Source organism: Talaromyces amestolkiae, assembly GCF_001896365.1.
Source record: "Talaromyces amestolkiae strain CIB chromosome Unknown scaffold17.1, whole genome shotgun sequence".
Lineage (NCBI taxonomy): Eukaryota > Fungi > Ascomycota > Eurotiomycetes > Eurotiales > Trichocomaceae > Talaromyces > Talaromyces amestolkiae.
This window is the reverse complement of record NW_024468053.1, coordinates 26,100-48,087: the sequence shown is the minus strand read 5'-3', so window position 1 is coordinate 48,087 and position 21,988 is coordinate 26,100. Positions and strand designations below refer to the sequence as shown.

The 21,988-nt window shown below is 47.9% G+C and overlaps 8 protein-coding genes across 8 annotated transcripts; 3 read left to right on the top strand and 5 right to left on the bottom strand.

Moving 5' to 3' along the window:
- Positions 1 to 192: 192 nt before the first annotated feature.
- On the bottom strand, positions 193 to 2,010 carry BHQ10_007819 (uncharacterized protein; the record flags this gene model as incomplete). Its single annotated transcript, XM_040880556.1, has 3 exons — positions 193 to 1,069; positions 1,127 to 1,625; positions 1,881 to 2,010. 3 exons carry the CDS (start codon positions 2,008 to 2,010, stop codon positions 193 to 195), a joined length of 1,506 nt encoding a protein of 501 aa, XP_040736322.1.
- A 101-nt stretch (positions 2,011 to 2,111) lies between these two features.
- BHQ10_007818 (uncharacterized protein) lies at positions 2,112 to 3,240 on the top strand (the record flags this gene model as incomplete). The annotated part of the gene is made up of 3 exons (XM_040880555.1): positions 2,112 to 2,503; positions 2,567 to 2,919; positions 2,984 to 3,240. 3 exons carry the CDS (start codon positions 2,112 to 2,114, stop codon positions 3,238 to 3,240), a joined length of 1,002 nt encoding a protein of 333 aa, XP_040736321.1.
- A 1,720-nt stretch (positions 3,241 to 4,960) lies between these two features.
- BHQ10_007817 (uncharacterized protein) lies at positions 4,961 to 7,170 on the top strand (the record flags this gene model as incomplete). The annotated part of the gene is made up of 2 exons (XM_040880554.1): positions 4,961 to 6,794; positions 6,851 to 7,170. 2 exons carry the CDS (start codon positions 4,961 to 4,963, stop codon positions 7,168 to 7,170), a joined length of 2,154 nt encoding a protein of 717 aa, XP_040736320.1.
- Positions 7,171 to 7,629: 459 nt separating this feature from the next.
- On the bottom strand, positions 7,630 to 9,900 carry BHQ10_007816 (uncharacterized protein; the record flags this gene model as incomplete). The annotated part of the gene is made up of 1 exon (XM_040880553.1): positions 7,630 to 9,900. One exon carries the CDS (start codon positions 9,898 to 9,900, stop codon positions 7,630 to 7,632), a length of 2,271 nt encoding a protein of 756 aa, XP_040736319.1.
- Positions 9,901 to 10,353: 453 nt separating this feature from the next.
- On the top strand, positions 10,354 to 11,706 carry BHQ10_007815 (uncharacterized protein; the record flags this gene model as incomplete). The annotated part of the gene is made up of 2 exons (XM_040880552.1): positions 10,354 to 11,376; positions 11,434 to 11,706. 2 exons carry the CDS (start codon positions 10,354 to 10,356, stop codon positions 11,704 to 11,706), a joined length of 1,296 nt encoding a protein of 431 aa, XP_040736318.1.
- Positions 11,707 to 12,039: 333 nt separating this feature from the next.
- BHQ10_007814 (uncharacterized protein) lies at positions 12,040 to 14,355 on the bottom strand (the record flags this gene model as incomplete). The annotated part of the gene is made up of 5 exons (XM_040880551.1): positions 12,040 to 12,536; positions 13,500 to 13,618; positions 13,675 to 14,049; positions 14,117 to 14,126; positions 14,196 to 14,355. 5 exons carry the CDS (start codon positions 14,353 to 14,355, stop codon positions 12,040 to 12,042), a joined length of 1,161 nt encoding a protein of 386 aa, XP_040736317.1.
- A 738-nt stretch (positions 14,356 to 15,093) lies between these two features.
- Positions 15,094 to 17,169, bottom strand: BHQ10_007813 (uncharacterized protein; the record flags this gene model as incomplete). The annotated part of the gene is made up of 3 exons (XM_040880550.1): positions 15,094 to 16,567; positions 16,622 to 16,922; positions 16,998 to 17,169. The coding sequence occupies 3 exons, from the start codon at positions 17,167 to 17,169 to the stop codon at positions 15,094 to 15,096; spliced, it is 1,947 nt and encodes a 648-aa protein (XP_040736316.1).
- An 867-nt stretch (positions 17,170 to 18,036) lies between these two features.
- On the bottom strand, positions 18,037 to 21,788 carry BHQ10_007812 (uncharacterized protein; the record flags this gene model as incomplete). The annotated part of the gene is made up of 10 exons (XM_040880549.1): positions 18,037 to 18,123; positions 18,186 to 19,625; positions 19,685 to 19,763; positions 20,392 to 20,450; positions 20,498 to 20,548; positions 20,603 to 20,658; positions 20,770 to 20,880; positions 20,932 to 21,293; positions 21,352 to 21,697; positions 21,767 to 21,788. 10 exons carry the CDS (start codon positions 21,786 to 21,788, stop codon positions 18,037 to 18,039), a joined length of 2,613 nt encoding a protein of 870 aa, XP_040736315.1.
- Between the last annotated feature and the right edge of the window lie 200 nt (positions 21,789 to 21,988).

Here is a 21,988-nt window from a genome sequence, read left to right as displayed (position 1 = left end):
AAATAACGATATCACACAATATGTGAAGTTCGAGCTATATCTCATTGAAGGCAAATACAAAGTGATACACTTTAGATAAAACTCCAGTCATTATTTATCCCTAGAGGAAACTTTTCCCTTTATTCTCTTGCACGACAGACCGAGATCAACGACCAGAAAGCATTTCAGACTCAAGATGAGAATATCAAGGCATTACCTACATCGCTTCTCAACAATGTTGGGACCATGTTCTTCATACTCCTTCTTCGAAATCCACATTTGATGGAAAGTACCCAAACTAGCCAGGATACTTCCACCAATCCAGGAGCCAAATCGTCTCTCGGCAGTGTTTCCAGGAGCGGATATACGGACCCTGGGGCTAGGGTAGAGTTGCATCAGTTCTTGGTTTAGGCGATCGTTAAAACCATATAGCAAACTGGATGCGCCGGTGACGACCACATTTTGTAATAGATGAGGTCGAATATCAACATCCACGGCGTTGAGGGAGGTCTTAATGAGCTCTGGAATCGTTTGTGCTGGGGTGGGTGCTGGAAATTCAGATTCGGGGTCTTGGATGTATGCCTTTGCATCGAAGAGGGATTCGGTGACGCGATACCGCTCCGCACCAAAGGATTGGTTGTATCCATCAGGGAACTCGAACGGCCGGCCGGGGCTGCCCTTTGCGATGTCTTCGTTTGAGATACCGTTTGGTCCGGTGGATGACAGTTTGTTTGGTCCCGGCCACACTTGCACGACGCATTCTTTGAACTCGGTCAGGGTTCGTTCTTCCAAGAGCTTCCTATACGAGGCGTCGGGAGCCTTGTCCGCTGGGAACGTTTTGTAGATAGCCTGAGCAGGTTGTCCAGCTTCAACTGCAGTCTTGGATGAGATTAGGTAATGAGGGGTGATAGTAATCGGCTGTGGAGAGTTGGACTTGAACAGTGCCCGGATTTGGGATGAAACATAGTCTCCTCCAAGGGGTGAATGTTGAACGCCGCGTTTGAGAACCATCCCGTCGTGGACGGGAGTTATGGAGATGTTTGAAGCGCCGATATCGACGACGAGGGCGGAAGCTTTACCAGCCGCGAAACTAGTAATCAATTAGAATGATATCAACCAACAAAATAAACATTGCCGCTTCACTCACGCTGCGAGTACGCCATTCTTTGCAAGATAGTACGCGGGAGTTCCCCAATTCTCCATGGCAATTTCAATTGTCTTCTCTCGTGCCTTTGTAGGATTCCAACCACACTCCGTCATCAATAGAGGGCTATCTGCGAGAGGCTTCTCTTCGGTTTCAACATCCATCTCGTCAGAGGGTACTTCGCCCTCAGCGGGAACCTCATTCAAGCCATTGTAAATTGGATTCCCTGGCTTGGCGCCTGTCAATCGCGACTTGAATGAGTACTCCCAGAGTCTCTGGGCCATGTCCCAATCCTCTACTATGCCATCCCTGCCGAACGGGTTGTGTATCGAAACGCCGGGGCGGGGGGTCACGAAGATGTCGTCTCCAAAGATGTACTTGTCAGATTCTTCAGGGTATTTTCCGTAGTAGGTGGGAACAACTGATTTGGGCGTGTCTTCGCCGGCAAAGCCAGCGCGCGTCGTCGAGTAACCTGGATCCAAGACGATAGCGGAGACCTCATCTAAATATTAACGTTAGTACTTTCTTCTCTCGTAGAATGTATTATATTCGGAAAAGGGAATTCGATGTGCTTTATGAGGTAATTGAGCAAGAACTCMCCTCCGCCATATTCTGCGGTTGAGGGTGGAATGGAAGGGTTCATGTTCAGAGGAAGACTGCGAGCTCCGGCAGCTACACGATAATTGCGGTGTCACTTTGTTGAGGCTATCAAAGCAGTCGCATGACAGTATTCAAGGTATATCTGGGTTTTGTAAACCGTTGTCGTCCTGGTTCGAAGTCAACTCGCGAGCGAAATTGTCGTGGGTTGTTCGCATGAGGAAGTGCGGAAGCTTCCTGCTCCAAAAGTATGGGCCGCCCGCGTCGACCAACCATTGGTGGCGGCGCATCGCGTCCGACCTTCACTTTGTTCTCCCAACACCACCTACAAACGGATTCGACATATCTTACTTGTTCAAAATACCAACACGAACTGCGTGTTATAAACGGCATGGACTCTGAAATATCTGAGACGCCGGTCGTCTCTTTCCGCCCAGTCAAGCGGCAGAAGTATCTTCGCAAAAGAGTCGACGAGCGCGATGACGTACCCACGCCAGACAACGCAGTAACAGAACACAATACAGCATCATCAGAGAGACAGGGCGATGGCCCGAAACTGCCAGATGCTAGCAACAACGGCGAGGTGTCGAACATCATGCGACCGCGAAAGTTCCAGCGCATGCGAAGAGGCGGCATCGAATTTTCGACCAGCAGCTCGCAACCAGCTGATAAGAATAATGCCCTCGCATTGTCGACAGAGGATATAGAAGCAGATATTCTCAAGGCTAGGCTGGATCGCTTTACAGCCCATACAGGGCAAAAGGTCGATGTTGATAAACATATGTACGTCCTGCCGCATTCTTTACAACAAGCAAAGTTGTGCACCATCGGGACTAACAATATAAGGATGGAATATATAGAATCAGAACTGGCTAGACGACAGAATCGTACACAAGTAAACAAAGAAAATTCAGCTGCCGGGCGGCTCAATCAGGCAGATGCGAATGATTCGTTTAGCAATGCATTTTCGAAACGGGAACCGGCTACACTAGGAAAGCTCCACGAGATTGATCTGGGTCAGGAGACGAAATTACAGAATATTGCCCGCACTGAAGCAGCAACGCGGCGTATGGCCGGTGAATATCCGGGTGCAGTTGAAGAGGTTGGCAGCAACAGCAAGGCTTGGAGAAATCGAAGGCGAAACAGCGAAGATATTGAGCGAGATAGGCTCGTGGAAGAAGTTTTACGGGAGAGTAAACGTGAGTTCTCAACGGACGTTTGACCTTTTATCCAGGAATGTATAGTAATGGTGATCTATATCAGTGGACGTTTACGACGAGCCAGAGCAATCTGCAACGTACGATGATATGGCTGCGGATGATCGCATTGCAGAACAATTTCGACGTGATTTCATGGAAGCTATCCAGACCAGGCGCCGGACGCAGCGAAATCGTGTTACCACGACTACCACAAATAGTAGGGTTGCTAAACCTGAGCCACCTCGCGGGCCGAAGCTAGGCGGGAGCCGGAGTGCTCGTGCTGCTATGCGGGAAATGCAAGAGAAGAGTGGCAAGAAATGATTGATGGCCGTTACGGCATGGCAAGTAGCTACTTGAAGTGTATCAAATGCACAGATAGCATGGCGAATCTGTACTATGTCTTGGAAGTTTTGCGAGGTTCGGATTTTGTGACTTGATCACCCACAATGCCGTGACCGAATCCCACGGACAGAGCATGACTTTGAGATGCAGTGTCCATTGATTTTGGCGGGAAACTACCGACTAATACCTTGGAAAACTTGTTGCTTTAGGAGAAAGGCATCGGCAATCGCTTGATTCTTACATCAGAGAAGCTTGGGTTATGGATTTCAAAATACGTCCGTTGGCTACTAGACGTTCGAAGCACAAAGAACAATCAATACACATGACTTGATGCACCCCTTTAAGGCCGAGCTTCTTTCTCCTGTGCCGAGCTACCTCTGAGTCGGTACTTAGCGTACGCACTTCATCGCACCGTCAGTCTTCGGTAAAGCAACGTCTGTGTACGTATCTGGTCAGACCTGTACAGAAATTAACTCAGCCGAGACGTAGAGCCGCATATGCAAGATGATCGTTTGCATATCGATCCAGATCTGATCAACACGGCGTCTTTCAGGACTCAGGAGTATACTACTATGTAGTAGAAGTCTAGAAGAGGACGGGGGACGGGGCGCGTAAGTAAAGCTAACCGCAGTAGGGTTACTCGCGCGCGCCTCTGGAGCCACTGGGGGGCTGCGTGGGGCGCCATTGCGCGGCGTACCGAAAATTGTGAGACGGTGCTAGCTACTGATAAGGCATAGCGCCTAATTCAAATTGATTAATTAATAACTGCTGCGTACTTAAATAAGTTAACTAACTGAAGCTAACTGAGTTGACTAAGTTAGTGAATATTGGTCTTGGCCGAGTCGCAGGTTGATTGATTCTTCAGTCAACTGTTGCATGCTCGGTATTATTAGTTCATATATCGCAAATAGCATATACTATATGTTTGATATATGATATATGATATAGATCGTGTCTTTTCCCATGCTGACTGCTGATGCCGCTTACTGGCCGGATGGTGTAAGCAGTGACATGGCAAACAACACACACGACCAATCAATAGAGCGTAACGCTAGTAATCTGAGACAAGTTGGCGCCGGCGATCAGAGAGCCCAGAACTGCCGCTAGGACAGCGCGCCAATGAGAAGGGCATAACGGGCATACTATATAATGGCGCTACGGTCCCTTCCGCGTCCCGCCTGAGACGTACTACGGTATGCAGAGGGGAGCGCCACACAGCCACAGCTCTCTCTCTGTAACGAAAATAACTACGGGGTAGGCACGTCCACTGCTCCCACCCATCTCTCTCTCTCTCCTCTCCTCTCCTCTCCTCTCTTCTCTCCTCGCTTAATTACATAGTATACCATCACTCGTTCGCATTCACTTTCATATCCCTTCTATCCATATCACTATCACTATCACTATCACTATCACTATCACTATCCAGACTATTCACTGCTCATTCGTTACATCAATCATCTCTCTTTTTTGCGTTCTGTATAGTGCCTCGCCCGCTTCATTCCTGGAATAGGCCCTCTCCTTTTGACCATGTCGATTGGGTGACTCGGTCGAGCTCTCTGACTTTTCAATTGTGTTCCCTTCGGATTCGTCGATCTCTCTCTTTGATCACTACGTTTCATCTTAATCCACACGCAAAGAGCGTGTCGACAGGTTGATCCTGTCCATTCGATTCCTTCTATCATCAACATCACTATCCATCATGCAGCCTGGCTGGTTCACCGCTGCAGCCATTGTCTTGCTGGGACCGGCACAAGTCCTGGCTGGCAATGTCCTCAAAACAAACGGATATTCCCTGTGCTCGACAAACGCAACAATCACAGTAAACAACTTCGACGTCGAATATGATCAGAGCAGCAATAACGTTGTCTTCGATGTCTCCGGCACTAGCGACAAAGTCCAGAATGTGACAGTCTCGCTGGTTGTGTCTGCCTACGGAAAGCAAGTATATGAAAAGGATTTCAACCCGTGTGATGCAAGTTCTGCAGTTCCAGAACTCTGCCCAGTGCCAGCCCGAGCCTTCTCAGCCAGCGGTAACATGACGATTCCCAGCCAATATGCCGACATGATCCCCTCGATAGCTTTCAACGTGCCGGATTTGGAAGGACAGGCAAAGTTGGAGCTCAAGTCCGCTGATACTGGTGACGAGGTTGCCTGTATCGAGTCTGAAGTCACCAACGGCAAGACTCTTCAGATCCCCGCTGTATCCTACGTCGCAGCCGGTATTGTTGCGGCATCTCTAGCTCTGAGTGGGCTTACTGCATTGGGAACCGCTGGTCATCCTGGAGCAGCTACATCGAGCCCCAGCTTCGGCGAGGTTATTGGCTGGTTCCAAACCCTCGCCACAAGCGGTGCGCTCAGTGTGCAATATCCCACCGTTTATCGTACTTTTACCTCCAACTTTGCGTTTGCTGGAGGCCTTATTCCTTGGAGCGACATGCAGAATTCCATCGACAATTTTCGAAACGTGACGGGCGGTAACATCACCGAAAACAATTACCAATACCTCAGAAACGCTACTCTGACGTTCGACGATGGCTCAACAAACACGAGCCTCACCAAACGAGCTCTTTCCGATCTCCTAGAGCGTTCGGTACTATTCGTCCGCGATGTCTCGACTTCGGACAACGCTACGACTAATTCATCAACCTCTAGTGGCATCGTTGCGGAACTCAAAGGTGTACAGGCTTGGTGCGAACAACTGTACATTCCGTCATCCAACATGTTCATGACTGTGCTGTTGTTCTTTGCCATTGTGATTGCTGCTATTGCTGTTGGTATTTTGCTCGTGAAAGTTGTTCTGGAGACCTGGGCATTGTATGGCTCCTTCCCACAGAGTCTGGTTGATTTCCGAAAGCATTATTGGGGACTCTTAGGCCGGACGATTACCAACTTAGTTCTTATCGTCTACGGTATCTGGGTACTTTACTGCGTCTATCAATTCACCCGCGGTGATTCCTGGGCCGCCAAGCTACTGGCAGGTCTGACTCTGGCTGCGTTCACGGGKCTACTTGCTGCGTTTTCTGTTCGCATCTGGCTCCTTGCTCGTCGATACAAAAAAACTCAGGGTGACAACTCGGTCATGTACGAAGATAGGGAAATCTGGAGACGTTACAGTCTGTTCTATGACAGCTACAAGCGATCCTACTGGTGGATCTTCATTCCTGCTATTCTTTATTCATTCATCAAGGGCTGCATCATTGCTGGTGGTGACGGTCACGGTCTGTTCCAGACCGGGGGACAGCTGATTGTCGAAGCTCTCATGTTAATCCTTTTGGTGTGGAGCCGACCATACGTGGCCAAGTCTAGTCAATGGATCAACATCACCATACAAGTAGTCCGTGTACTTTCAGTGGCATGCATTTTGGTCTTTGTCGAGGAACTCGGCATTGCACAAACAACCAAGACCATTACTGGCGTCGTTCTCATCGCTGTGCAGTCCACTCTCACCGTTGTACTGGCAATACTTATTGGCGTCAACGCTCTGATCGCTTGCATCAGAAAGAACCCTCACATCCGCTTACGTGAACGTAAAGGTATCTACTCCTTCCATTTATTTTGAACGATATTCAACTAACTTTGATTTCAATAGGAGACGCGGAAGATATGGACAACTTGACAGCTTTGGATGCGCGAAATTCTCTCCTCTTCGACGGTCGATCCCGAGCAGACATGTATGAAGAGAGCAAGTACAACATGACCGGTCCCTACGAAACATATCGAGACATGCCCACCAAAGGTTCCACTCATGTCCGCGACAGGAGTACGGATGGCCTGATCAGTAATGACTCATACTATCGTGGGCACTACAAGGAACAATCCACACACCTCCGAACTCTCAGCCGCGATCGCAGCCCCAGTCCGGAGGAATTGCAAACACAAAAGCCTCGTGATTTTGGAGTTGCATTCTAGTTATATGCATTCAAGGATACTTTTTAAAGACCAACTCTTGCATTTTGTTTAGCAAGCGTTCTGACATTTCATCTACCTGTTCACCAACATACATAGTGTGTCTTTTTTGAGAGGGGATTTCACATAGTTTCTTGTATTAATTGCCTCCGTTCTATCCTGTCCGTCTATAGTTTTCCATCTTCTTATACAAAATTTTGGCCTACGCTTTTCATCCGCATGCAAAGTTGGATACCTTCCCTTGACTACTATGAATCCGTTCAACGTGTAATGGGATAAAATGGCAATTTTTAGATAGAAGACGGAATGTCCAAGGTTATAGAGGTAAATAGATTTCCAAATTATGCTTGACTAACACGCTTAAATGATTTTGACAAAACAAGCTCTATTTGCACAAGACATTCCGATCCGTAACCATGTACAAATGCATATTTAACGAATCCAAAGAACGAAATAATACCATCACATCCTCTGCTGCTTGACTCTCCCTCGCTTCCTCAAAACATCATACTCAAGCCACGTCACTGGCTCCCGTTTATGATCTTCCGGCACGAATCTACCGGGATTGAGAACGTTGCATCCTTCGTACGAGACGGAAAAGGCAGCTACTTCGCTATCGGCGAGAACGAGTGCTGTGGGTAATGGGTAGAGCTGTATGGAACTTGCGTAGTCCCAGAGGACGGGCTTTGTGCTCATAGGGAATGGGGAGAGAGTGCCCTGGTCGAGGATTGTCTTGGAGAGTTTTTGAGCGGCGAGATAGGAGGGGGATGGTCTTATGGTGGTGGTGGAGTTGTTCTTTTGAGCCTTTGTGTTGTTGATGTTGTCGTTATCATCGTTGTCGATTATCATGTCATTATCATTTTCGTCACTGGCGTTGTCTTGCACTTGGGGTTCTTGAGAGTCATTGTCTCCAGTATTGGTGAAATGTATGCTGCCACGTCTTAGCCGTCCAGAGATATCGTCCCGATAAACGACGATCTCGTGGACTGGACCAAAGAGGGATATGCGTGAAGGGTTGGATGTCCACATAGCCTCTCCTGGAGTGGTTTTTGACGCTGAGCCTTCTGAAATATTGTTCGCTGAAGCGAATGCACGTTTCACTCTCGATGTGAATAGCTCAGGAACTGCTTTTCGGGGAATCGCGCTTGAAGCTCCGGCCGTGAATGTAGATGCCCAGGGATCGTTATCGCCTGGAACGAATATAAAAGTCGTATGGCTCAAAAGCGCTGGAAAGTCGGACAGAACCGAGGCCAGGCTGTCGAAACATTCCTTGTACTCGATACTATTTCCGCCATTGCTCTGTCCAAATCCAACCTTTCCAATGAAGTTGCCAATCATCAAAAATGCGAGCGGCAGTTCTTCAAATGGCAGTTCGCTGTATATTCCAAAGACTGTCCTAAGAGCTTCAAGCGTCTTAGTATTGTCCAAATGAACTTCACCCAGGATAACAATACTGCGTCGCCCGTTCCTTTGGCCGTCGGCTTCGTTGACTTGACGTAGACTTTTATGCTCAAGTTTTCTCATTCGAGCTCCCTGAGCACGTTCACTTCCTACACCGAGGAAATCGACCCAGCCAAATCCACCACTGGTCCCGATGTCTCCTTTTGAGTCGATACTGTTCATACCAAGTGTCACCTCGCGCTTCTCACAGGGCGGTCCGGCAATAGTGATACCCAAAAGCTTTCCTCCTATTGCACCTCCAATGCCACTGTTACCACCTAATACAGAGCCCTTGACTACCTCTTCTTCTTCGTATATGCCTTCAACCAGAACCATCATTCCGGGACAGAACCATGCACCATTCCCCTGTGGGATAGGCACGGTTTCTGATAAATCCAGCATGATAGTTCCTGTTAGGTCGGTGAGTGACATCTCCCCGGCCGGAGAGACAGACAAAAGCCCCAAACACATATGTTGTGACCCACCCCTTCCCAACAAATTTGCAATTGGCGTGATTTTGTAGGTTTGCCGATTGCTATTCAAGAGCGATGACGTTTGAAACGACTCGTTGCGCAGCAGTCTCTGGTATATGAGGTTGAATCTGTCCCGATAAAACATAATTTGATGAGAAGGGTCCGGAAAGAAGGATGGTTTGTTTACTGATGTCTCGAAATGTTTCTTGTCAGGGTTATATGTTAATCGAGGCTGATCATAAGCATCGACAATCTTCATGTAGCGTCTCGGATCCGTAGATATGTTTTCGTCGTCTTCTTCTCCGGCATGACTGTTTGCTGTTTCATCGGGGCCCACAATCCCAGCATGGCTACCACGTTGATCTTCTTGATCTGCTAACTTTCCGGGCACTACTTTGCCATTGGACATGTTGCCTTCTAGTATTTGAAGAATAGCTTTGATGGAGGCACCGTTGCCCTCTTCCACAATAACTCCTCCGCCGTTCTTCCGCCATAGTTTGGCTACCTCGTCCAGTAACCGTTCCGCAAGTCCATCGTCACGCCACCTCGATCCGCAATTCTTGCCAACGAAAGTGGCCAGAGTCTGAAGTGTGTTTGAAGAGATCGTCAAGTCATGTTTTCTCGTAAAGGTTCGGAAAGCTAAAGGTCGAAGCAGCGCAGGCGGGATGAGGACAGGTAGAACGGATGATTTTCCCTGTAAATTTGGTCTGTTGCCAGTGCGGACTGGTCGGGCTGGGGTACCAAAGGCTGGCGAAGATGACGGTATTATATCGGCACTCCGTATTGGCAGTGGCATCTTGGGAGTCTGTGTTCTATCCATTTTGTCTTATATCATCACCAGAAAGATTGCGGAGGCGTCCACCAGCAGAGTGAGCTCGTTCTCATGCGAATTGCAAGGATGCGTGAAAGAAAGAAACGATATCACAGTGTCAACCCTAGCATTCTGATCAAAAACCAATAGCTCGTCTGTATTTGTTGATGAAGCTAGAGTAAAGTTGGAGCTAGCCTTCCGACACGGAGAGACGCGTTCTGAAGACGCGTTCCAGGCAAGCGGGGCAGATATCAATTAAGCACCTTGCGCTAAACCTATTCCAGAGGTTCACCTCCATACTTCTTCCTGTTTTAATTGTCCCCATCATGTACCTATATTGCTAAATACACTCTTCACATCTTCGTTGCCAGTCTCAGACGTCGCCTTGATTCAAACTGCAAGAATATCAGCTTTTAGCACCGCTATCTTATCATATCGCGTGCTCATTAGCTTCAACTGACCATGGCAGCCACCGGACCAGAGACCGAAGAGCTTCAGACTCGCCTCGACGATCTCGTCACTCGCGCAGCTGCAAAAGATGCTGTAAAGGACTACAACGCCGCTGCTGAGCTGTACTCACAAGCTACCGAAATTCAAGCCGAGATCAATGGGGAAATGTCCGTCGAGAATGCCGACCTACTCTACGCCTACGGAAAGTCCCTCTACAACGTTGGTGTAAGCAAAAGCGACGTTCTAGGATCAAAGATCGCTGGAGGAGAGACACCACAAGAGACTGAACCTACCAAAAAGGCAAAGGAGCCCTCCTCGGCCGGTCTTATTCAAGCTGCAATCTCGAGTTCTACAGCAGAAGGGTCTCTTGACTCAAAAAAGCCTACAGAGTCAGCAAACCAACTTTTCCAGTTCACAGGCGACGAGAACTTTGCGGATTCAGACTCTGAGGAAGAGGGCGATGGTGTACAAGCAGAGGAGGAGGAAGAGGACGACGACTTCGAGAACGCCTTTGAGGTACTTGATCTCGCACGAGTCCTTCTATTGAAGAAATTGGAAGACGCGGAACAAAAATCAAATGGCAAAGGCAAATCAGCGGACATTCCTCCTAAAGTCAGAAAGATTCAAGAACGACTTGCAGATATTTACGATTTACAAGCAGAGATCTCTTTGGAAGGAGAAAGCTTCGTCAACGCCGTCTCAGATCTTAGAGCTGCTCTCGAGCTCAAAGAAACGCTATATACATTTGAAGATCCATCAGTCTCGGAATGTCATTACAAGCTCTCTCTTGCCTTGGAATTCGCATCGGTTAGCCAACCTGATGAAGATGGGGAGGGAAAGCCTGCAGTGGTGGACCCGGCAATGCGAGAAGAGAGCGCAAAACACATGCAGAGCGCTATTGACAGTTGCAAGTTGAGACTCGCGCAGGAAGAGAATAAACTTGAGACAGGAGAGATTGAAGGAGAAGACAAAATCAACGCAGCCAAAAGGCGGATTGCAAATGTCAAAGAGATCGTTGCTGATATGGAACAACGGGTAAGCCTACCTTTTCCATGTCCCCCAGACACTTCAAACTAATAATTTTTTTTATAGTTGATTGATCTCCGACGTCCACCTGAATCCGTCAACGCCCCCAGTGAAGACACCAATGCTATCGAAGCCTTGAACGGCGTCCTCGGACAACTCATCGGAAAGTCTGCAGCCGAAAAAGCCGCCACACTCGATCAAGTCAGCAGACAAGCAAATGATCTTTCCTCACTGGTCAGAAAGAAGGTACAGCCAAGCTCATCAGGCGCAAAGAGGCAACTTGACACTGCAGAGGAGCCAGAAGGGACAAAAAGAGCGAAGACTGAGGATGCAGACTGATTGGTTGCTTGCTATGTGTGGAATTATGATACCTTTGTTGTACGATAGAGATTGAGGCTCTAGATATGTGCGGTCTATTGGATCTTACGATTTATTACAACAAGCTCGAGAAGCTTATAACAAAGTCGTTGCGTTTGAGAATAAAGTATAATGAGAAAAGATGTAAAGCCAAGAACGACCACATGCATGTGTCCAAGCCCAAAAAAGCAACATTGATTAGCTATTATTATTGCTGGGTATCGAATGAAGCAAGCAGCACATCGTATCGTATCGTATTCGTGAAGTGCGTATAGAGCACAGCTTTAATCGTGCCCGACGATTGCAGTATTGATATCAAGACTTCCGAGTCAATTTCCGAGCCCTTCTTCGTCTCGCAAGCCCCGGAGTCCAGACACCAGCAAAGAGATCCTCGCACTCGTCTTCATCCTGACTATCAAATTCGACTTCCGAAGAGTAACCATCACTGGCAGCAGAAGGCAAAGACGAAGCTACACCATCCGGCGACGTAGGCGACGGGAAATCATCCCGAAAGTCCCAGCACGAAGACGTCGTGATCCGCTTTGTCTCAATGATATATTTACCGACTTTGTACCGCTGAGCTTCTTCCTCTGCCGCAATGTACTTCCATCCTAGCACGCTCCCGCAGATGATACAGTTGAAGTCGGCGACTGTATGAGCGCCGGTAACTAGTTGGCGAGGAACAGCCCTTTGAGTGATTGTATTTAGCAAGGTAGCAGTGTTGTTCGTCTGCTGGTATCCATTCATGGAGGAAGAGTCTGTAGGTGAGACGAGATAGGCACGACCATGCCGGCCTGTGAAGCCCTTGCTGACTATTTGAGATGTGTGGCAGACATGGGCTCCGCAGCGCGCGCATCGAATGTAGGACAAGTGTGACGATTGAAGATTATTCTCCGAAGAGTGCGGACGGTTCCCATTTTCTATTGAATCCTTCGCGACACCATGGCTAGCGAGTACTTTGTTCTGTCGTCTGGGGAATGATGGAGATGGGATGAGGAAGGTTGGGAATGCTGGGATGGAGATAAGAGGCATCTGGATCAGCTATGACCAGAATTTGTTTTGTAATAAATCCCTGCTGTTTTCTCTAGATATGATGCAGTACCACTAAGCGGTGACTTGAGTCGATAGGCCAAATGACTGGATGAAACTGTATAGCAAGAACAGCATGCTACAACTTCAGCTAGCTATTTGTGCGTCATTCTAGCAGCCGAAAACCTACTTATACATCAAGTTGATACAGCAGACAGAACGAGAAGGAAAGATGTAGGAACAAGGAATGAGGGGAAGAAGGAGTTATGCCCAAATGCTTTTGCCGACGTCACTACGTGCTGGACGCCTTATCTAATCAGTGCAGATCGTCACATGCACAAAGTATCAAGTGATCCATTTAAAATGTAGCTGGATTATTTCCACACACAATAAATAATCGAGAAACGCCTTAGGTTTGAAAGTAAGCAAAGAGAATATCCTAGAAAGATAGAAACAAGAACGGTGATAGAGAACTCAATTCATGGAAGTAAAGGGATACATGCTGTCTTATATGCGCATCACACACGAATTGGAAAGACCTTTGAGCTTTTAGACAAAGCTCGCAAATTAGTAGAGCCACCGGTGCAAAGATATAAGGAGAAATCATGGTTAACCACTTGTAGGACTTATGGGCTAGCTGTCTCGTTCTTACACCTGAGCAGCTAGGAAAAGCCATCTGTCACTTAGTGCTATTCCGCCGCTACCCGGCGGCATCCAAGAGTCGAGACTCGTCAAAGAAAACCCACACCATCCCAGGTTTCGTACGATACCACTGCCCAACGGGTCGTCCGAGCGTGGTACACAAGCGATGATCTGGCTGCATTCAAAGGCTTCTACTTCAGCTAGCTCAAAAAGAGAAAGTAGGCTGATACACAAAATATGTTAGCTAATTGATCAACAAGTAGGTTTTGAAAAACTTACGCAGTCTTGATGCCATGGCTGGTCGCCTGGCTGTCAAGGAAGACGAACAAGGTTCTTTGACCACAGCCATCAACTACGAACCCCCGGTAGATGGCATCGTTCGCATAATCCCACAATTCGAGATAAGCTTCGATGTCCCGTTGGCGCAATGGTTTCCGATTTTCCGGCCGGACATTTTGCTGTAACGCACCCATCACTAGCGACGTTCGGTGTCTGCGGTTCCTCTCACCAAGGAACATGGCGGACAACGTGTCGCAGAAAAGTCTCTCACACTCTTCCGTGATGGTTTGCGCTGCCTCCCCGCGAATAATACTGTCGATATTATTTCGTGGTGCTTTGTGTCTCGACCACATATCCTCTTTTGCGGCGGGRATGCTGGTCGAGATGTTGTGGGGAGGACTTGTCATGCGTGAATCAGGCCCCGAAGGGACCTCAGGCATACCACTGTGCTCCTAAAAGTTATGATATGTTAGTTCGAGAGGGTTATCGACAAGTACAAGGGAGTCGGCTGGTGGACATACCTGCCCCGTTGGGAGTGCAGTAGTGGAAACCTTTTACGGTTTCCGAGACAGTTGTGGCCATGTAGCAGCTGGCCAGGATACTGACTTGACCATGGCTACCAAAGGAAAGCTGGCGTTGATTAGAGTAATTACTACTGTCGCTCATGAGTTCACCCTCCATTGTGAATGAAATGCTGCGGGAGTATTTTGAAAAAGGGGTGGTGTGTATACTGGTAATAGAGTAGAAGAGCGATAGTCGATGGCTTGCGACGAGGGACAGTGGCACTGGGTAAGTACGTAGTATATGATGATTGTAGGAGGATGAGCAGGATGAGGAGGCAGAGGTTGTCGACTGCATTGGAGGCGGTAAGCCTGCCACTGGCTCACGTGTCCTGAGTTGCCGAGTACGCTAGGCTTGTTCTGGCTCTTTCTACCATCCCAGAGTCAAAGACCACAACTCCTAATTCCCTACTACGACGGTGCTACTAACAAGAAACGATGTTTAGTTGTTGGACTATGAGTCCATCATGCAAAGCATCCAAAGAAGTATCCAAGATATTTTGGTCCGAACCAAATCACACGCTCTCCTCTCCCTTTCTCGACTTAACATACCCGTCGAGCATGAACTGGAAAGTCTCACACCGCATCTTTACGCATTCTACTGTAGAGATGTCACAATTCTGGAATCTGTTCTATTCTCGCAACTATGTATGCAATGCTTCGCTATGTCTGCAGACAAACTATGTACAACGAACCCTGAGTCAATGCGCAGCCTCATGATACCCACACTCGCCCAAGTAATCAGCCTCCTGTCAAAAGTAGTCGGCTCATACCACGAGAGATGCATTGACGAAGTAGAAATGCAAAAAGAGAGAAGAGAAGAAAAAAGTCAGTAGTAATAATTGTACATGAATTTCCATCAAAGCTCACGGTAATCACTCGGACGTATGCGGCGCTGTCTGGCCTGATGACGCTGGGGATTCACAGGCTGGCGGAAGTATGGACTATCGTCGTCTCTACTACCAGCGGCCTTGTTGTAGTTGTAACTATTCCGTTGTTGATTGGAAAAATTGTTCATTCCAGCGCCCTGCTGGAACCCGGACTGTTGTTGTGACATGTATTGACCTCCCTGGCCCATCTGCATCGGGTTGAAATTATTGTTGAATTGTCCGTAGTTATTTCCTTGCATCATTGAATTGTCCCCAAACATTCCGTTACCTGGGAAAGGGAAGTTATTTCCACCCATTTGATTCATCTGGTTCCATCCATTTAAACCTTGATTCTGGAAGACATTACCCATAGGCATCATCATTGGGTTCATCATTGGGTTCATGCCTGCCATGAAGTTGTTGTCGAAAGGCATCGGTGGCATACCTGGAATTTGTGGAAATGCAGTATTCGGGAAAGGCATCTGGGGAGTCATCGGGAATGGCATCGTATTGTTAGGCGTGTTGTTGCTGTCATTACTCTCGGATGTGGTGTTTTGTGTTTGCGCGTCTCCTTGTTCGTCATTTGATTCCTTACTGTCGTCGGCTTTCTGCTTTTTGAAAGATGCCGATGAGTTAGGTCTTGCAGTAGCCTCGATTTCGGGCTCATCTTCTGCCAATCTTTTCTTGCTCTGGCTCGTGCTTGTGATGCTCTGTACGCCAGGCGAAGACACAGCGGCAGCTGTGTCGACAGGCTTCACAGAGGTACTTCTAGATTTTGGCTCTTCTTGTTGTTCATTAAGAGCTTCCTTAGTGCCTTCTTGTTTTTCCTTCTCCTTTTTTCCTTCGGCCTTTTCAGCTTCGAATGCTTTGATCTTGGCGACTGCTTCATCGTCAACTGTTAGATTGTCCAATAATACACCTTCAGTGGAACAACCAGGACAAATAAAATCACTTTCAATGAGAGCATTAGTAATACAGTCATTGCAATATGTTCGATTGCAGCAAGGTGTCTTGGTAGGTTCCAAAAACATGCGCTTGTCAATTGGACATTCTATTCCTCTAGCCTGAAGTTCCTTGCTCCCCTCAGCAGCAGCAGCTTCCGCGGCGGCAGCAGCAGATGCCTTTGCCTTTTCCTGATACAACTCCCATGCAGCCTTATCTGGCTGGGCAATAACAAAATCGCCATCGGCATTGACCATAACACCCGAATTCTTCAAATCTTCGGTAGATCCATCCATTGCCATAGCCGTCGTCTTGTCTACCTTTGTTTGTAGTGATCGCGGGATGCCAGTGGACCTCTTGACTCGATATTTGCCGTCAAAGTTCGGATCATTATTCGTCGGGCATGCCTGGATCCAATGTCCTTTCTCTCTGCACCGGTAGCAAAGGTATCCCGGGGGTGGCGGGTGATCTGGGACATTCAGAGGCTTGCCGCGGCCCCTTCCGAAAGCGACTGGGGTTGCACTGTGAGTCGTGTTAGTTTCAGATTGCTTCTTAGATAGGGAAAGATAAACCTACTTTGCCATTTCTTGTTGTTGTTCTCTCCACTGGTTGGCCTGAAGATTGAACAACGCGTCAATTTTCTCATCTTCGGTTTGCGCGCTATCTAACCCCGGTATTGAACTTTGACCCGCAGGGCCAGTGCCTGATGTAGCTCTGCCTGCGGACGGTAGATCTGGGCGCGTGGAACCGCGAGCGGTCACAGGCATTTTACCGGATACATAACGTGCGGCGCCTCCCTTGCCAGGCCGTGCTGCCGGTAGTCGACGTGCTATGACAGAGGTCGATCGGGGGATTATAGCGGTGTCATCATCATACTCTACAACAATCGTTAGTCACTGAGTGCTTGAGTCTAAAAGGGCGAGAGCGAAGCTTTTCGCGATACCAAACATACCTTCCCCGGTGTCTTCATTGTAGATCGACAATTCGAAATCAGTGCCGTCACCCAACCTATTCTGACTGATTATTTCACGTTTGAGTTCAAAGACCGATATTCCTGTACCGTCAAAGGTCACCCTTGAAGGTTCCTTTTGTGACTTGAATTTGAAATGCACAGACGACGCCATGGTGTTCGTGTCGATTCAGATGTCGAGATATTGGTAGTTGGTAGCGAAAGGATGAAACAGGGTCAAGTATGTAGGTACAGATAGTGCTGAGATTGTGGATTGTTGTTTTTGTCAGTTGTCAAGCGGTCGGAAGGACCCTTTGCATGTAGGATTATTAGAGAGAAAAGTTGGAGTTTGTCAAATAGACCGTCTTGTTATCTATCGACAAAGAATGATGTTCTTTTTCTTTCCTTCAGAATTTGACACACTTCTCTGTTTGTATGTGGTATGAGATCAAGAAAACAGAAACTGGATTACATTAAAGGGTGTAGAATTCCTGTGTACAAACAACACTCAGCCCTCCACAGAGCCTGAATCTCTTCAGTGAAACGTCTAGGTCCAGCGAACTCACTCCATCCGAAACAGCTTTGAACAGTGACTAGTCAAGTCAACAATACTGGAACGAAATGTAATTGCGAAGGAGGGCAGAAGAGAGGCAAGAGAGAGGCAGAAGAGCAAGGTGGCGAATTGTGCGCAGATTGCGACGAGGTCGAGCGAGCTATCGGGCTTCCACAGATGATCAGCGAGGTAATCGCGAGAGTGAAAGTAATTGAAGTGCAAAGAAGCGTATATTAGCGGGGCTGTGTAGTGAGGAGAAAGAGAGGGGTTAGGATGGTGGTTTTGATGATGATGGGAAATCGAACAGAAAAGAAGTCGAGTGAGCGACGACGTTTAAGTTCGAGCGGTTGTCACGTGGTTGTTCCGCATCAGGCCTAGTGTGTGATTAGGGCCGGTGTCGGGATTATCTCATTCTTCGATGGCTCTGTCTTGATTGTTACACTTTTAACTGATCTAACTATAATCTCAAACTCCCATAACGTGCGTGGATCACTCATTTTCTGGCCTTCGGACCAAAAATCCTTTCTCCACTAAATAGTTCTTGACATCATCGACCGTGAACTCTCCTCGGTGGAACTGTGATGCATGTCAGAATCGTCTCTTGAGCAGTCGATAGGAAGTTTAGACATAGAACTCACCATTCCGGCCCCTAGCGCTGCATCAGTCGTGGTCTTCGCAAAGACATCCTCGAAGTGCGCTGGCTTTCCAGCTCCGCTAGAAGCAATAACTGGAATCTTGATAGCATCTTTGACGTCTTGAATCAGTTCATGGTCAAAGCCGCTATTGCTTCCATCTTTGTCGATGCAGTTCAAGAGAATTTCGCCAGCACCCATGGCTTCGACGGCTTGCACGAGTTGTCGAACATCAATGTCGCGCATCTCTCTGCCGCCCTTGATAGTGCATTGGTACCAACATGTGTCTTGTCCATTTGCATTTGGGAATGCCGTCTTGATGGTGTGGTGGGTTGTTGCCTCCGAGCCACTCACGTAGACCCGTTTGGGGTCGACACTAACAACCACAGCTTGGTTTCCATATGCCTTGGAGATCTGTTCAATGGCGGTTTTTCCCGATAGTTGCTTCCCATTCTGATAATACTCTTCGGCGGCGATCACGGCATCAGAGCCTATACTTACCTTATCAGCACCGGACTGGAAGTACATCTTCGCAACGTCCAGGGCCGATATCTGGGTGCCATCGGTGTCTGTCATTTCTCGAATACCGCCTCCAATTGTCAGCGGCACAAACACCGTCTCTGATGTACGCCGTAGAATTTCCAGCATCGGTAAATCTTGCAGAGGACAATTGCGGAAAGATGTTATGTTGAGAAATGTGACTTCATCTGCTCCTTGCTCGTAGTACTTCTTGGCCATATCGACTGGTTTTCCCAGGTTCCTGACTTGGCTACCAGAGGCACTCTTTTCCCGGACGTCATACTGGTCTCCTTTCGTGACGACCAGATCGCCTTGATCGTTTGTGCGTACATCGAGACAAGCAATAACTCTTCTAGTCAATCCATCTCTTCCTTCGCTCGGGGGCAAAGAAGTTTCCTGTTTCTCTGAAAGCTGTCCGTCCAAGAACGCACGGAGAGTGCGCAATCCAGCTTGTCCACTCTTCTCGGGATGGAACTGTGTCGCAAACACATTACCACGTGCTATAGCTCCAATGAATTCTTCTTCTCCGTAATGAGCAGTGGCTATTGACCAGCCCTGCTTCTCTAGAACACCGGGTTCATAAGGCGCTGCATAGGAATGGACGTAGTAGTATTTGCTTTCTTCACGCAATCCGTAAATACTAGAGGATTGGGAATCCTCATTGTGGCTTGTTTTGGCAGAGTTCCATCCAATATGTGGCACACTTTTTCTTGAATCGTCAAACTTGCGTAGGCGGGAGGGGATCACGCCTAAGCCAGGGGTCTGAAGATCTTCTTCTGATCCTTCAAACAAGACCTGCAAACCAACACAAATACCCATGAAACGTTTACCAGACTCGATGTGCTCTTTGATGGGTTCTAAAAAGCCACCAGCCGAGAGTTGAGAAAGACAATGGCCGAAATGTCCCACTCCGGGTAAGATCAATGTCTACATGTTCGGTAAGTATCGATCGTGCTTGGTTCAATTGACCCAGGTATAGTGCTCACCTCTGCATTGCGAACTTCTGCTGGGGATTTGACCCATTCCACATCATAGCCGACTTTGTTGATTGCGTTCACCAAGGACCTGACGTTCCCTGCCACATAGTCCAACAGGTGTACAGAAGGCATGACTATCGAGCCTTTTCAAATCTAATTGTTTGAACTTCTGGGATGAGTCAATTCTGTATATCGAGCAAGAGCTCATATTAATACGGAGAGCAGGCCTCATAACTGGGTGAGTCATACAGATTTTGTCCTCCCGCTACAAATTTTGATTGAGGGGAATGCCGAAGTCGGAAAGTCTTTGGTTGAAACGCTCGACAAGCACACGAGAGCCTGAGTACGGTAGTCAATCTCTGTTGAGTTGCAGAATCTCGAAGCTTCTCCAATGAATTGACTGGACATCAAAAGAACATACAAAATCTTGCTTTGTTTGAGAATTCAGTGAATATTTTATGGAGACCCACCACATTCTCCGGAAGCATGCCGCCTATCAGAGAGGGGCATCTTCATTTACCAAAACGAACGCGTTGACAGGATAGTCTTCTACGCTGGTTCATTAAGAACGAAATCAACTCGAGGGAGGGTTGCATGATGCTCGTGACTTGATTCGCCTTATTCAAAAGTTATTCAAAAGAGAGCTTTATAATCTCACCCCTTCCGAATGGCACCGTTGGCGCAACACTACGAATCACAGCCGTCGATATGCTTACAAAATAGGCATTGTTTCAGATTGCTCAGGGTTTTGAAGGTATGTTAGCCCATTCGGGGGCTGTTCAATGTCAGTAATATTCACAAAACCTCTTTCTGGAGCCCTACCGTAGAAAATTGGCGGAGTTGGACCCCAGCAGCTTTGAGGATCGCCGCGCTCTATGTAAATTAATGAGCATGGAGAGCCGTTAGCGAGAATCCAAGAATACCTACCTCATTGTCCATGTTGTAGCTCTTCGAGTACACGACTTCGGAGATGCCGACTTGCGCTATTTTGACAGTGCAAGTCAGACAGGGACACCTATCTAGATAGTTAGCCTGGGACACGATATCCTGTGAAATATTCCAGAAATCGCACGTATCACAATATAATATTGCACCTTCTCTGATTCTTTCCCTGCCGGCCTCTAGCAGGGCGTTTTCCTCGGCGTGGATACACAGACATGTCGATAGGCCGGCGCCTCCACCCTCACCGCGGTTGCATCGAGGGCCTGTAAAGTTAGAAACCGTGACAATCCGATAGATCATGGGAAGCTACCTACATCCTCCTTCGTTGCAATTCGTTATGTTGCGTGGGGTTCCATTGTATCCAGTGCTGATAACGCGACGGTCTCGAACAATGACACATCCCACTCGTCGCTTCATACAATTGCTTCTTTGTGCGGCAAGTGATGCCAGTTGCATGAAGTACTGATCCCATGTCGGCCGCAATCGTTCGTCGTTCGATAAATCCAATTTTTCCAAAGCTGCGTGTAGCTCTACTAATGATGACGAAGCGTTGAACAAGCGGACCTGCGCTCTGTCTGTGAGATAAGCTCGGCCGATTTCCCTATCATATAAATGCTTATCGTTCCACAGGACGAATTCTTCAAGATCCGGTGGACTTATTTTCTGGGGCGTACACCTGTAAAATCTGTGAGACGGGCATAGCCTCCTATTGCCGGTGGTTGTTCCCAACCCACCTGTCTCGAAATCGTTGCCATCTCAGGCTGACCGGCGCATCTACGCTCACAAGCAAGAAGAATGGCCTTTGTAGGAGTCTATCCAAGGTTGTGTGATCCCAGATATCTGTTGTCACCCAGCGACCTGTCCATTGTTTCGTGACGAACTCAAGCAACGAATCCACGGTCTCGAAAACTGTCTCGTCTTTACGACTCGGCAACCCCTCCCTCTCGGAGTCTTCCAAGCGCACAGGGTCTTTCGATTCATTCGATATGTGCAACGGATTCTTAGTTGCTAACTGCAGTAGCTCAAACCCTTGCTCGCGGATAAGATACTCGGCGATGGCATGCTTCCCGGCGCATATGCCTTGACGGAGTTAGCATGTACGTGCAAGAACAAGACAGCTTGGGTAGATTAGGTTAGTCCACCACCTACCGCCGCATATACCGATCAGCATGGTCGTCGTGAGTTGATCGCGTGAGTGTAAGCCGTGTGTCGAATAATATTTTATTTCGGTCTGGAAGAAAAGTAGAAAGGCGTATCGGCGTTAAGCTTAGGTACCCCACCATCAACAAACACCGACTGACGAGGTATGTCATAGTTTCATGAGCTGTTGAACATTTGATCAGTGACTTCTCACCCGACAAGCCTGTAGTG